General features: G+C 38.1%; 1 protein-coding gene across 3 annotated transcripts in view; it reads left to right on the top strand.

The window, feature by feature from the left end:
* The window catches only part of CERT1 (ceramide transporter 1), a 101571-nt gene extending 89464 nt beyond the window's left edge, over window positions 1-12107 (top strand). For 2 of the 3 annotated variants that reach the window (XM_070412204.1, XM_070412203.1), the window contains 3 exons: window positions 95-224; window positions 2437-2573; window positions 8955-9040. In XM_070412204.1, coding sequence (XP_070268305.1) covers window positions 95-224; window positions 2437-2564 — 258 coding nt within the window. In that variant the 3' untranslated portion in view covers window positions 2565-2573; window positions 8955-9040. Of the gene's footprint in view, window positions 1-94; window positions 225-2436; window positions 2574-8954 lie in introns of all 3 variants that reach the window. The other variant, XM_070412206.1, reaches the window with a different exon arrangement.
* The last annotated feature ends 530 nt before the right edge of the window (window positions 12108-12637 follow it).

The raw sequence follows: 12637 nt of genomic DNA, 5'->3' as shown, positions 1-12637 counted from the left end.
CTTACTTAGTATAGTATTATTAGACTAGTAGAGATTACAAAATACTGGGTATCTGCTATACTGCTGTTTCATTTTTATTTTTTTGTTTTGGCAGCTGAACAATCGATGTGTTCGTGCCAAAATAAATATCGCTATGATTTGTCAAACCTTGGTTAGCCCACCAGAAGGAAACCAGAAGATTAGCAGGGACAACATTTTATGCAAGATTACATATGTAGCTAATGGTATGTATTTCGTTGTTTGTTTTTGCTATTTGGTAATGTGGATGTTCTTAGTGTGATCTACATGATAACTAACCATTTGGACAAATACCATTACAAATGCCTTTTGAGTTTTTATCCTTTAGATTAGTAATTTTTAATTTGGAAAGATGTATATCAAACTTTCAGGAAATATACATACCTGCCTTCTACCCCAGAACTGCTATATCAGAATTTTTGAAGCTTGGACTAGATAGGTAAATTTTAAAACTTTAGGCCAACTGGCGTGGCTCAGTAGTTGAGTATCAACCTATGAACCAGGAGATCATGGTTCCATTCCTGGTCAGGGCACATGGCCTGGGTACAGGCTCGATCTCCAGTCGGGGGCATGCAAGAGGCAGCTGATGTTTCTATCTCTCCCTCTCCCTTCCTCACTGAAATCAATAAAAATATATTTTTTTTAAAAACTTTATATTAAGATCACTATCACATATCCTTGGTTTTAAGAACCATTTTATTAAGTATTTACCTAAAAGAATATACGTAGAATTAGAAATGTAAGCAACAGTGGGAAAGGAAATTAGCAGTTCTTTTTCTTTTTCTTTTTCTTTTTCTTTTAGCGGTTCTTTTTCTTATTGTCAGGCTTGATCATTTTTTTCATCATTGATTGGTCCCTAATCCTCATTAGTTGCTACTTACGTGTTTGTTTTATATTGACTTGCTGCTGGACAGCCTTGTTGCTTTGGTTCCTTATTACTAAACCCATTTCCTACTTGTAGTAGTTATTGAAATCCAAATCCTCATACCTTCTTTATACAGGACCATAACTGCTAGAGATGGTTATGCCTGAGTAAGTTATTATCCCATACTAGAGGCCTGGTGCACAAAATTTGTGCACTCGGGGGGAGAGGAGGGTCCCTAAGCCCAAATTGTGAGAGAGCGCAGGCCAGGCCTAAGGACCCCACTGGTGCACGATCGGGGCCAGGGAGGGATGCAGGAGGTTGGCCAGTGGGGGAGGTACCACGGGAGGACTCCAGGCATGTTTGGCCTGTCTCGCTCAGTCCCGATCATCCAGACCCCAGCAGCAAGCTAACCCACCAGTCAGAACATCTGTGCCCTGGTGGTCAGTGCACGTCATAGCGACTGGTCGACTGTCTGCCCCCTCGTGGTCAGTGCACGAGCAGCTGAGCGGCCTTAGCATATCATTAGCATATTACACTTTGATTGGTTGAATGGAAGACTATACAACTGGACACTTAGCATATTAGCCTTTTATTATATAGGATAATAAAAGGCTAATATGCAAATCGACGGAACAGCAGAACGACCAATTGCTATGACGCGCACTGACCACCAGGGGGCAGACGCTCAATGCAGAAGCTGGGCTGACGGCTGGCAAGCGCAGCGGTAGTGGTGGGAACCTCCACAGCAGGCAGACATCCCCTGAGGGCTCCCAGACTGCGAGAGGGTTCAGGCTGGGCTGAGGGACCCCTCTCCCCTTGAGTGCACGAATTTTTGTGCACTGGGCCCTCTAGTCTATATATATATAACAGCCCAGCCGTGGGCAAACTACGGCCCACGGGCCGGATCCGGCCCATTTGAAATGAATAAAACTAAAAAAAAAGACCATACCCTTTTATGTAATGATGTTTACTTTGAATTTATATTAGTTCACACAAACACTCCATCCATGCTTTTGTTCCGGCCCTCCGGTCCAGTTTAAGAACCCACTGTGGCCCTCGAGTCAAAAAGTTTGCCCACCCCTGTAATAGCCTAATATGCAACGTGTCCCCTCAGGAGTTCAACTGACCGGGAGTCCCATCACCAGCTATGACATGCGCTGACCACCAGGGGACGGCACAGAATGAAGGAAGGGCCTCAGCTGGCAGCCAGCAGCCACTAGGGACCCTACCCGTGCATGAATTTCGTGCACTGGGCCTCTAGTTTGATTATAGTAGAGTTTAATGAAAAGATCTGCCTCAATCTAAAGTGTAGCTGTACTAATATTTAAATATATTTTAGGGAAGTAAGAACAATTTAGAAAGGTAATAAATGCTTTCTTATTTGCTCTCTGTTCTTGTTTGGTAGTTAATATGAAGGATTAATGGTCAAGACTTTTAAGAGATGCCAATTGTTCCAACATCATGAAATTTTTTAAAGCAAAGGAACAAAATGAGTGCTTCATGTGTATTTGGAGAATTGTATCTTAACATTTTAATTTTTCTTTAACTCGTAGTGAACCCTGGAGGATGGGCACCAGCCTCAGTGTTAAGGGCAGTGGCAAAACGAGAGTATCCAAAGTTTCTAAAACGTTTTACTTCTTACGTCCAGGAGAAAACAGCAGGAAAACCTATTTTGTTCTAGTATGAACAGGTACTGGAAGATAGATGTTATCCTTTTAAATTTTGACTAACATGACTCTGTAGACCAGGAATGGGGAACATTTTTCCTGCCAAGGCCCATTTGGATATTAAAACATCATTTGCAGGCCAAACAAAATTATCAGCCTAAAAATTAGCCTGCTATATTTGGTCAAACATTTAATTTACTCACCCCTAATGCCTTGGCAGGACCAGACCAAATGATTTTGTGGGCCTTATACGACCCACAGGCCAGACATTCCCCACCCCTGCTGCAGATACTAAAATTTATTTAACTGTTGAAAGTAGTTTCTGTGTTTTATGATGTTCCCAGATAAAGAGTTGTTGTTTTTATAGCCTTAAAACTTACATTTTTATCTTTCTATCTTAAATAATACCTGCTTATTTTAAGAAATTTCAGCATTATAGAACTGCAGAATTTCAGAAGTACAAATTCCCTATATCTTTCCCTTTGCAGAAATTACTGTTAGGTTTGTGATATATTCTTCCAGATTTTTACATGTATGTACTTACATATATGTATTTTTAATTGTTTAAAAAATACGTTTATATTATTTTGCAGCTTGTTTTTCTATTTAATAATAAATTTTAACTATTATTCCATATAAAGATATGAGACATATACAACCATCTCACTGTTTTAAAATGTTATATAAATGTTGCAGAATTTATTAACTAGTCTCTATGGTAACATCTGTTTTGGTTTCATATTTTTACTGTCAGATAATGCTGCATTGAACATCTTTGTGCAAGGAGCCAAAATCTTTAATTATCTATAAATAAGTGATGTGTTAACATGGTTCAAAAGTCAAAAGTATGAAAAGATAGAGTAAAATTTATCCCCTATTCACTCAGTTTTGTCCTCCCTCCACACACAGAAAAGTGTATTAACTGATATTACTAGTTTCTTTGTATTTTTAATGCCTGAATAAGCAAATACAATTATAATCTTCCCACAGATACTCTTTTGTTGTTGAAGAAAATGTAGCATACTATAAACACCGTTCTGCATCTTGTTTTTGCACTTTATTATCTTGAAGGTTTTTACAGTTCAATGGGGAGCCTCTTTTTTTAAGGCTATATAGTATCTCATTTGAATGTACTCTTGCCATGTAGTTTTAATTGTATTTCTCATATTATGAATGAGTTTGAGCGTCTTTTGGTCCATTGGAGAACATTTGTATAATTCTGTTTCTGTGAACTCTCAATGTGTGTTAGCATTTAAATGTTTTTCTTTAAAATTTATTTTTAATCCTCACCCAAGGCTATGTTTTTTTATTTTTATTTTTTATTTTAGAGAGGGAGGAAGGGAGAGGGAGAGCAACAGAGAGAAACATCAATCAGTTGCCTCTTATATGCATGCACCCTGGCCAGAAATTGAGACCACAACCTGAGTATGTGTTCTGACCAGGAATCAAACCCACAGCCTTCTGGTGCATTGAACGATGCTCCAACCACACTGCCCAGGGCAGCATTTAAATTTTTAATAGAAGCTTGGCTGGCATGGCTCAGTGGTTGAGCGTTGATCTATGAACTAAGAGGTCATGGTTTGATTCCCAGTCAGGGCACATGCCCGGATTGCAGGCTCGATCCCCAGTGTGGGGAGTGTAGGAGACAGCCAATTAATGATTCTCTCTCATCATTGATGTTTCTTTTTTTTTTTTAATTAAATCTTTATTCAGATTATTACAGTTGTTTCTCTTTTTTCCCCCCATAGCTCCCCTCCACCCAGTTCCCACCCCACCCTCTGCCATTACCTCCCTCCCCCCCACTGTCCTCATCCATAGGTGTATGATTTTTGTCCAGTCTCTTCCTGCACCCCCCACACTCCTTTCCTCCCCGAAAATAGTCAATCCACTCCCTTTCTATGCCCCTGATTCTATTATATTCACCAGTTTATTCTGTTCATCAGATTATTTATTCACTTAATTTTTAGATTCACTTGTTTATAGATGTGTATTTGTTGTTTATAATTTGTACCTTTACCTTTTTCTTCTTCTTCCTCCTCTTAAAGGATACCTTTCAGCATTTCATATAATACTGGTTTGGTGGTGATGAACTCCTTTAGCTTTTTCTTATCTTTGAAGCTCTTTATCTGACCTTCAATTCTGAATGATAGCTTTGCTGGATAAAGTAGTCTTGGTTGTAGGTTCTTGGTATTCATCACTTTGAATATTTCTTGCCATTCCCTTCTGGCCTGCAAAGTTTCTGTTGAGAAATCAGCTGACAGTCGTATGGGTATTCCCTTGTAGGTAACTGACTTTTTTTCTCTTGCTGCTTTTAAGATTCTCTCTTTGTCTTTTGCTCTTGGCATTTTAATGATGATGTGTCTTGGTGTGGTCCTCTTTGGATTCCTTTTGTTTGGGGTTCTCTGCGCATCCTGGACTTGTAAGTCTATTTCTTTCACCAGGTGGGGGAAGTTTTCTGTCATTATTTCTTCAAATAGGTTTTCAATATCTTGCTCTCTCTCTTCTTCTGGCACCCCCATAATTCGAATGTTAGTACGTTTGAAGTTGTCCCAGAGGCTCCTTACACTATCTTCATATTTTTGGGTTCTTTTTTCTTTTTGTTTTTCCGGTTGGGTGTGTTTTGCTTCTTTGTATTTCAAATCTTTGACTTGATTCTTGCAATCCTCTAGTCTGCTGTTGGAACTCTGTATAATATTCTTTATTTCAGTCAGTGTATGATTAATTTCTAGTTGGTCCTTTTTCATAACCTCGAGGGTCTCACTAGATTTCTTGAGGGTCTCACTAAATTTATCGGCAGTCTCACTAGATTTATTGAGGGTCTTACTAAATTTATTGGCGGTTTCTAGAAAATTCTTGGAAAACCTTATAAGTGTGGTTTTGAACTCTATATCTAGTAGTTTGCTTTTCTCCATTTCTGTCATTTGTGACCTGTTTCTTTGTCTCTGCATTTTTTATGCTTCCCTGTGTTGATAGAGTGGATTTCTGTGCTAGGTGTCCTATAGGGCCCAGTGGTTCAGCCTCCCTAATTACCTGAGGTGGACACTCTTGGTGTACCCCTTTGTACACAGTCTTGTTGTAGTTAAGCCTTGATTGTTGTAGGTATCACTGGGAGGAATTGACCTCCAGGCCAATTGGCTTTGAGAATCAGCTGTGTCTGCAGTGGGGGAACTTCTGTGCTGGAGACACCCTTCTGGGGCAAGACTTGCTTCAGTGGGGCTTTGGTGCTCACTGAGTCTCCCCCCTGAGTGTGTCCCTTATGGATCTGAGGAGTTGTAATCTGGTTGGTCACACTCTGACCACTGGGTACACTGGCTCTTGGATCTAAGGAGGTGCTAATTTAGCCTCTGCCTGAGGCTCCCCAGCAGGAGCCCTGCTGTGAAGCAATGCAAGCTGCTGTGGGGCCTTGGGCCTTCTTTTGGAAGTTCTGGGTTTCTCTGGCTCAGCTGCAGTTTGTTAGGTAATTTTCAGATTGCAAAGGGCCTGGCCTTTCATATGCAAAAGCCTCTGCACACAGCTTGGGTGGGGCGGGGTCTCTGGGGATCAACAGGGCGGAGCAAGCAGCTATGGCTGCTTCTCAGTCCTGCCCTAAGAGGCCCCGCTTCTCAGTGTCCCAGCAGTCGCTGCAAGTACCTCTGAGAGATAGCCGCCCTCGAGTTCTGACCAATGCCAGACAGTCCAGTTTCTCCCCGTATGAGTCTGGGTCCCCAGAGACTTTCCTGGAACTGGAGTTCAGAACAGTCAGGAGCTTGAGACTCCCTCCCGATTGAAAAAGACAACCGTGCCCTCAGTTTCCAGCCCTTTCCACGTGCGCCGCGTCCTCAGCTGCCAGCCCTTTCCACGTGCGCCTCCGTACCTCTGCACTTTACTTCCAATACCGAACCTCCTCTGAGTCTCAGTGTGCTTTTCTCTTTCCTTCTAGTTGTAGAATTTCCACTCAACCAGCCTTCCTGTGGTTCTGGGTGATGTCCATTATGTCTTTTAGTTGTATTTTTGAAGTTGTGTGAGGCAGCAATTTCCGGTGTTTACCTATGCCGCCATCTTGGTTTCTCCATCATTGATGTTTCTATCTCTTTACCTACCTCTTTGAAATCAATTGAAAAAAAATTTGTAATAGATATTACCCAAGTATAAGTTACAGGCAGTAAGTATATATGAACATCTTCTCATTCTTTTCTATACTGAATGTTAAATCATTGGCTGAGAAATTTATATTCTTGAGTAGATAAAAATAATATAGTCAACCATATGACTGATGTCTTTAATTAAATCTGGTTTCTGAAGCTGTCTATAGTATATCTTTTTGTTTTGTTTTATTTTGTTAATCCTCACCCTAGGATATTTTTCCATTGATTTTTAGGGTGAGTGTAAGCAGGAGGGAAAGACAGAGAGAAACATTGATGTGAGGAAAAGCACATCAATTGGTTGCCTCCTGCATGAGCCCTGACGAGGGCCCAGGCCAGGGAGGAGCCTGTAACCAAGGTACATGCCCTTGCCGGAATCGAACTCGGGACCCATTGGTCTGCAGCCTGACGCTCTATCCACTAAGCCAAACTGGCTAGGGCTATAGTATGTCTTTTTTAAAAAGACCTGAAAAGCTAAATCTATTATCAGATGCTAACACAAGGGTTATTATTGCACTGATGTCCTAGATCAGGGGTCCTCAAACTTTTTAAACAGGGGGCCAGTTCACTGTCCCTCAGACCGTTGGAGGGCTGGACTATAGTTAAAAAAAAAAACTATGAACAAATCGCTATGTACACTGCACATATCTTATTTTGAATTAAAAACCAAAACGGGAACAAATACAATATTTGTATTTGCATGTGGCCCGCGGGTCGTAGTTTGAGGACCCCTGTCCTAGATATTTAGATTTTCCCAGGAAAAAGGTGACCGGAAAATGTTAAACAGATTCTGGCCTTACTGATCTGAATGCTTAGTGTTTTGGAATACAGCCTGACCTTTGAGGAATTTTCTTTCTTCAGGCATAAGTGCGTTGCCTAAATGTGCTGACTATTTTTAGACTATTTTGTACTTAGGATTATTATGACTAGATCTGGACACATAATTTCTGCACCATATTTGTCAAACCAGAAACCTGATGCCACACAATGGCAGTAGACTTGTCACCTTGCCTAAAGATTTCTAAAAAGTTGCTGTTTCCTCTAACCAAGACTAAGTATTCAACTCTATCTGCTTTCTCTCTTTACCCCCACACCCAGCCTTACTTGCAGGGCAGAAAATATAACCATGTATTAAGCAGGATAAAATCAGAATGCAGTTATATACAGGGTCAAGCAAAAGTGGTTTACATTTGGGAGTATGCAAAACACATAGTTTATTCTTGTATTACATATTTATTAAATATTGTATTCTTTTCCATACAAACAACTGTAAACCTTATTTTGCCCACCCCTGTATAGAACATGTTCTCAACTATGTTTGAGAGGACTAATTTCTTAAACATTTCAAATATACACACTCACACATTACTAGCATTTGCCTCTAAACTGTTTGATTTGGAGCATTGTTTTATTGACTGACTGTGTGTGGCGGGAAGGGCGGGCGGTGTCCTCATTCTTCTTTAGTGGACCTAGGAGGGAAGTGGTTGAAATCCCTTGGAAAAAAAATTAAGGGGGAGGAGGTAGCATTGTTTGTGGACCTTTCTGTATGTATGTAAAGATAGAAATAAAAAAAAAAGACTCACTGGCCAACAATTAGCACTGGCCTTGAATCCATATTGAGCTTCTTTCTGACAAAGAACCTAAATTCTAACCTTAACATGTGGTAGAAATCTTTTTTCACCTAAAGTAATGTTTGTTTCATAATAACGAAGATGTATCTATGAAGTGGATTCTAGCACTGTAACCTTAAGAAAACTAACATGCTTAACTTCGGTGATGGAGAAATAACTGTCATTAATCAGCATCGTCTTTAGAGAAATTCCATAAAGTTAATAAGGTCCAAAGATTTTCAAAACTCGTAGTCAGATTTCTTAAACACATTTGATGATGTCTGTGCCTGTTTGTTTTTTAAGTCTTTTCATAGCCTAAGTAAATTTTTAAAATTCTTGAAAAATTACATAGCATAATTTTTATTGAATACTAAGAAGGAAATGCCAGTTTGTGGGGTACAAATCCAGAGACCTTTGGTTGATTCCCTCTTTGTTTACCTATAGTAAGTACATTACCCTTTTACATTTCTAGCTTTCAGAGATTCCTTATACCTTCTGTTCCTTCTGATGAACAGTTTTATATTCTTAAAGTTGAAAATCCTTTAAAGATAAATTTTAAGAGAGAATCTATGCATTCCATGAATTCAGAGGGTAGGGGGAATCTATTCTGGTAGTCTTGCCGTTGTTAGCAATATATTGCTGAATTTTTAACTTGTCATTTTCTTTCCTACAGTGACTGAAACAAGGCTGTGTGACATTCCATGTTGGAGGGAAAACTTAAAAAAAACCACACACACACACAAATTGAATGCTCTAAGCTGGAACGTAGGATCTACAGCCTTGTCTATGGCCCAACACCTTGACTTTGTGTACAAAAATGAAGAAATGTTGCAATAGCAAAGCTGAACGTCTAACCCTAGCTGTCTACCGCTAGACCTCCATGCTCAGCTATAATTATAAATACATGTAAAATTACATGTACATGGCTATATTTTTATTTGCTTGCTCCTAAAAGAGAGAAAAATCAACTTTGAATCACAACTAGGAATTGATGCTTTAATTTTTGGAAACTTTTTCAGAATTTTTAATTTAGTATATGGTCCAGCCTAAGATCCTCTGTTGTATCAGGTTTTGTGCACAAAAGAAAAGCACGAAAGTGGAATGCTCATGGGGCATGTGCTTTCTGTGCACCAAATACCTGGACGGGGCTCTTTTTTCAGGCCTGCAGTTCAGTCTGTGTCTAGAATTTTTCAACCTTTTTTTTTTGCTTGTATAATCATAGAATTCATTGCTGCTGATTTCTATACTGATTCATGTAGTAATGTAAAGTGTCTCTTAATAACTGAGGGCTGTTAATAACCTGTGATTTTGCCTTTTCTATATTCTTACTCCCGTGAAGAACCTTTGTTCTGATGGAGAAAGAATGAAAAGCTTTATTCCTCTCCCCCCTCCTACAACCCCAGTTATCTTTATAGTTCCTGTATTTTTAGTTGTGTTCTGTACACTATAGCTTTTTTTTTTTTTTCCAGTTTGTTAGAAACAGAATTTGGCAGTTTCTAAATTGGTTCTGCCTGCCTTTGAACAGAAACATCTGTATAAATCTTGTGGGTATAAACTGCTTTCTGGAAAAATGGTCAGGATAAAATGAACTCAGAATTTTTAATGAAATTTGTAAGGATATGCAGTTATTACTTGTGAAAGCAAATCAGACTGAGTTTGACATTTGATTCAATATTTTTAGGACTCAGTAACCGGAATGTTTTTTAGTTTTTCTAATTTGGGTTAGTTTAAAAGATATATTGCAAGATACGCATAGAAATGTGAGCAGTGCTTCTGTTTGCCTTTTGATCAGAAACTTCAGCAGAGCTCTAACGTATTCCATGTGATTCAGACTGAGATTCTTTCCTTAGTGGCTATAAGAACTTAAATGTAAAATCCTTTTTTAGTTTTATTAGTTTTAGGCCTTTGTGAAAAACCGTGAAGCATGAAGTTGAGGCAAGGAATTATACTCATCGAAGTAGAAATGACTGCCCACTTCAAAATCTTCATATGTCTCTACACAAACGTGCTTGCATAAATCAGAGGCATTTTGTAGGTGCTTTGCTGACTTCCTCATCTCTGTAGAAACAGAAATCCAACCCATTTTGTAAAGCAGAAAGTCATGTCACGTGGAACATGTCTTGTATATATTTCATATGTGGTATTGGAGTCTTAATGATAAATGCAAGGTGATAATTTAATGATGGGATTAGTCTGGTCACTTCATATGCACAATCCTGGAGGTGAATTACTTGCATCAAATATATTGGTATTTATTATTCTGTACAGAGAGGAAATACATATAAAACATATGCTTACATTACATGCACGCAGATTTCATGCTCCATAAATCTTTTCTATTTTTTAATTTACTTTTCTCTAAATGATGTGCATGGAATATGCCTTATTATAGAAAAATGCTGTTCATAATTTGACTACGTGGAAAAGTGCCTATGGTGGTAATGCTAGTAAGGCAAATAAGACAAATTCTATCAGTTTACTACATCACCAGTTAACATTTTATATTGTGATGTTTAAAAAAGAAAAGTTTATACCTCAAATGTGTATTTTATTTTACAATCAGCTGTGGGTCAGGGTGTGGGAGTATGGGAGGGTTGGGGAGGGAAGGTATATTCACCATAAATGCTGATGGAATCTTCAAAAAAAGTTCTGTATGCCCACTATAAATGTTTCTCTGTTTGCCATTTTTTTCTGGTAACTATCATGAACACAGACAAGTAACTCTTTCGTAACTAAATTAAATAGCTTTGTTTTACAAAGGTATGGAAAGTTTACAAAGCAGTATCTAAATCTAATTATCATTAGTTGCATTTGCACTAAATGTTAATGATATACTTTTGCAATTCTGTAAATAAAATGATGACTCTAAAATATTTGTATTAAAAAGGAAAAGAAAAAGATACATTTTACCTTTAGATAACTGCACTGGTACTTTACTAGAGTTAACCCTGTCCAACCAGATTTTGAAATGAGTAGGAGAGTATGAAAAGAATTTAAAACAGGTTATAATTTGGATAGGTACTAGCCCTTTAGACAATTTTCAGACCCTTTAGAATTCCGTGTGGCTAATTCCTACATACTCTGAATATACATGATGTTTTCACATCCATAGTTATTTTCTACTTCTCTTCCCCAAGCCAAAAAAAATTATCTTTTTACTCTTTTTTCTACTCAGTTACTCTTTTTGTACTATGATAGAAACTTTAAAAATATTGGTGATATGGGATTTTGTTCCCTGAGTGCCCACTCTACAGTTCAAGAGAAAGAGCACAGTGTTTCAGTTAGAACTCAGGACTCGTGGTTTTGAGGTGGAGGGTGATCATAGCAGCTCTTGGTTTGGGATCGCCACAGAGGCAGCCAGACCTAGGAGGAGGTTGACTGGGAGAGGTGTAAGAATACAAAATAAGGCAAAGGAGGAATAGGTTTCCCATTTGTTCAGTTTCATCAACTAATTTGTACACCTATACAACATCAGTGTCGATTGCTTTGAGAAGTTTTTAGTAGGGCTGAGCTGGTTCTCGTGAAATTGTGCTGGTTATCTTTAAACTTATCAGTTGTTTGTCCAATTAAACATTTTCTCCAGTATTTAGTCCAAGTTATACAGATGATGTATGTGGATTATCGTTATTGTTCATCTACAAACTCAAAACATAATCATTTTAAAGTACCTTGGGAGTGTATAGAGTGTAACTATTCTATAATAGCTTTATGATCCTGATGATGTTTTTTTTTAAAAAAAAATAATAAAGTTGGATCTTCCATGTTACAATCGCAAAATTAAAACCAGTATTTAAAAGTGGAAAAGTATTAAAATATTATGGACAAATGTGCTTGTTTGATTGTTTTCCTTCACCCCACGATACTGTCCTTCATAATTCTCTGAGTAGTTAAGAGCTTGAAATACTCCAGTTTATTGTTCTTCAAACTAGGTTGTAGCCTAGCTAGGTATCAAGAAAACTGTAAGTGAGTTATGGTCCAATTATTTTCTTAAAACAGAATGGAATAATCAAGTACATAGAATGTAATAAAGGTAAATACTTTGAGAATATTTTTTCATATGTATAAATATGTGTGAATAGTGGGTTACAATTTAAAATGAATTTTTTACTATGTGTCATAGTCCAAAAATTTTTTTTAATTGCTAGACAGTGGAAGCATATATAGTTGGAAATTTCTAAAATGAAACTACAGTGCCAATCCACACATATTTAACTACATGAATTTAGCCATAATAAGTCATTTCTCATTTATTGAGTGCTAGATACATGAGAATGAGTAAGACTGGAATAATGATAAGTTGGCAAATATTTTGGGCTTTAAGCTTTAAGTCCCTTGGCTTGTCAGGGTTAGTTTACA

This window comes from Myotis yumanensis, unplaced genomic scaffold, assembly GCF_028538775.1.
Source record: "Myotis yumanensis isolate MYYU_CA2020_CCGP unplaced genomic scaffold, mMyoYum1.0.hap1 SCAF_4, whole genome shotgun sequence".
Classification (NCBI taxonomy): Eukaryota; Metazoa; Chordata; class Mammalia; order Chiroptera; family Vespertilionidae; genus Myotis; species Myotis yumanensis.
The sequence above is the reverse complement of the archived record's forward strand: the minus strand, read 5'-3'. Positions and strand labels throughout refer to the sequence as shown.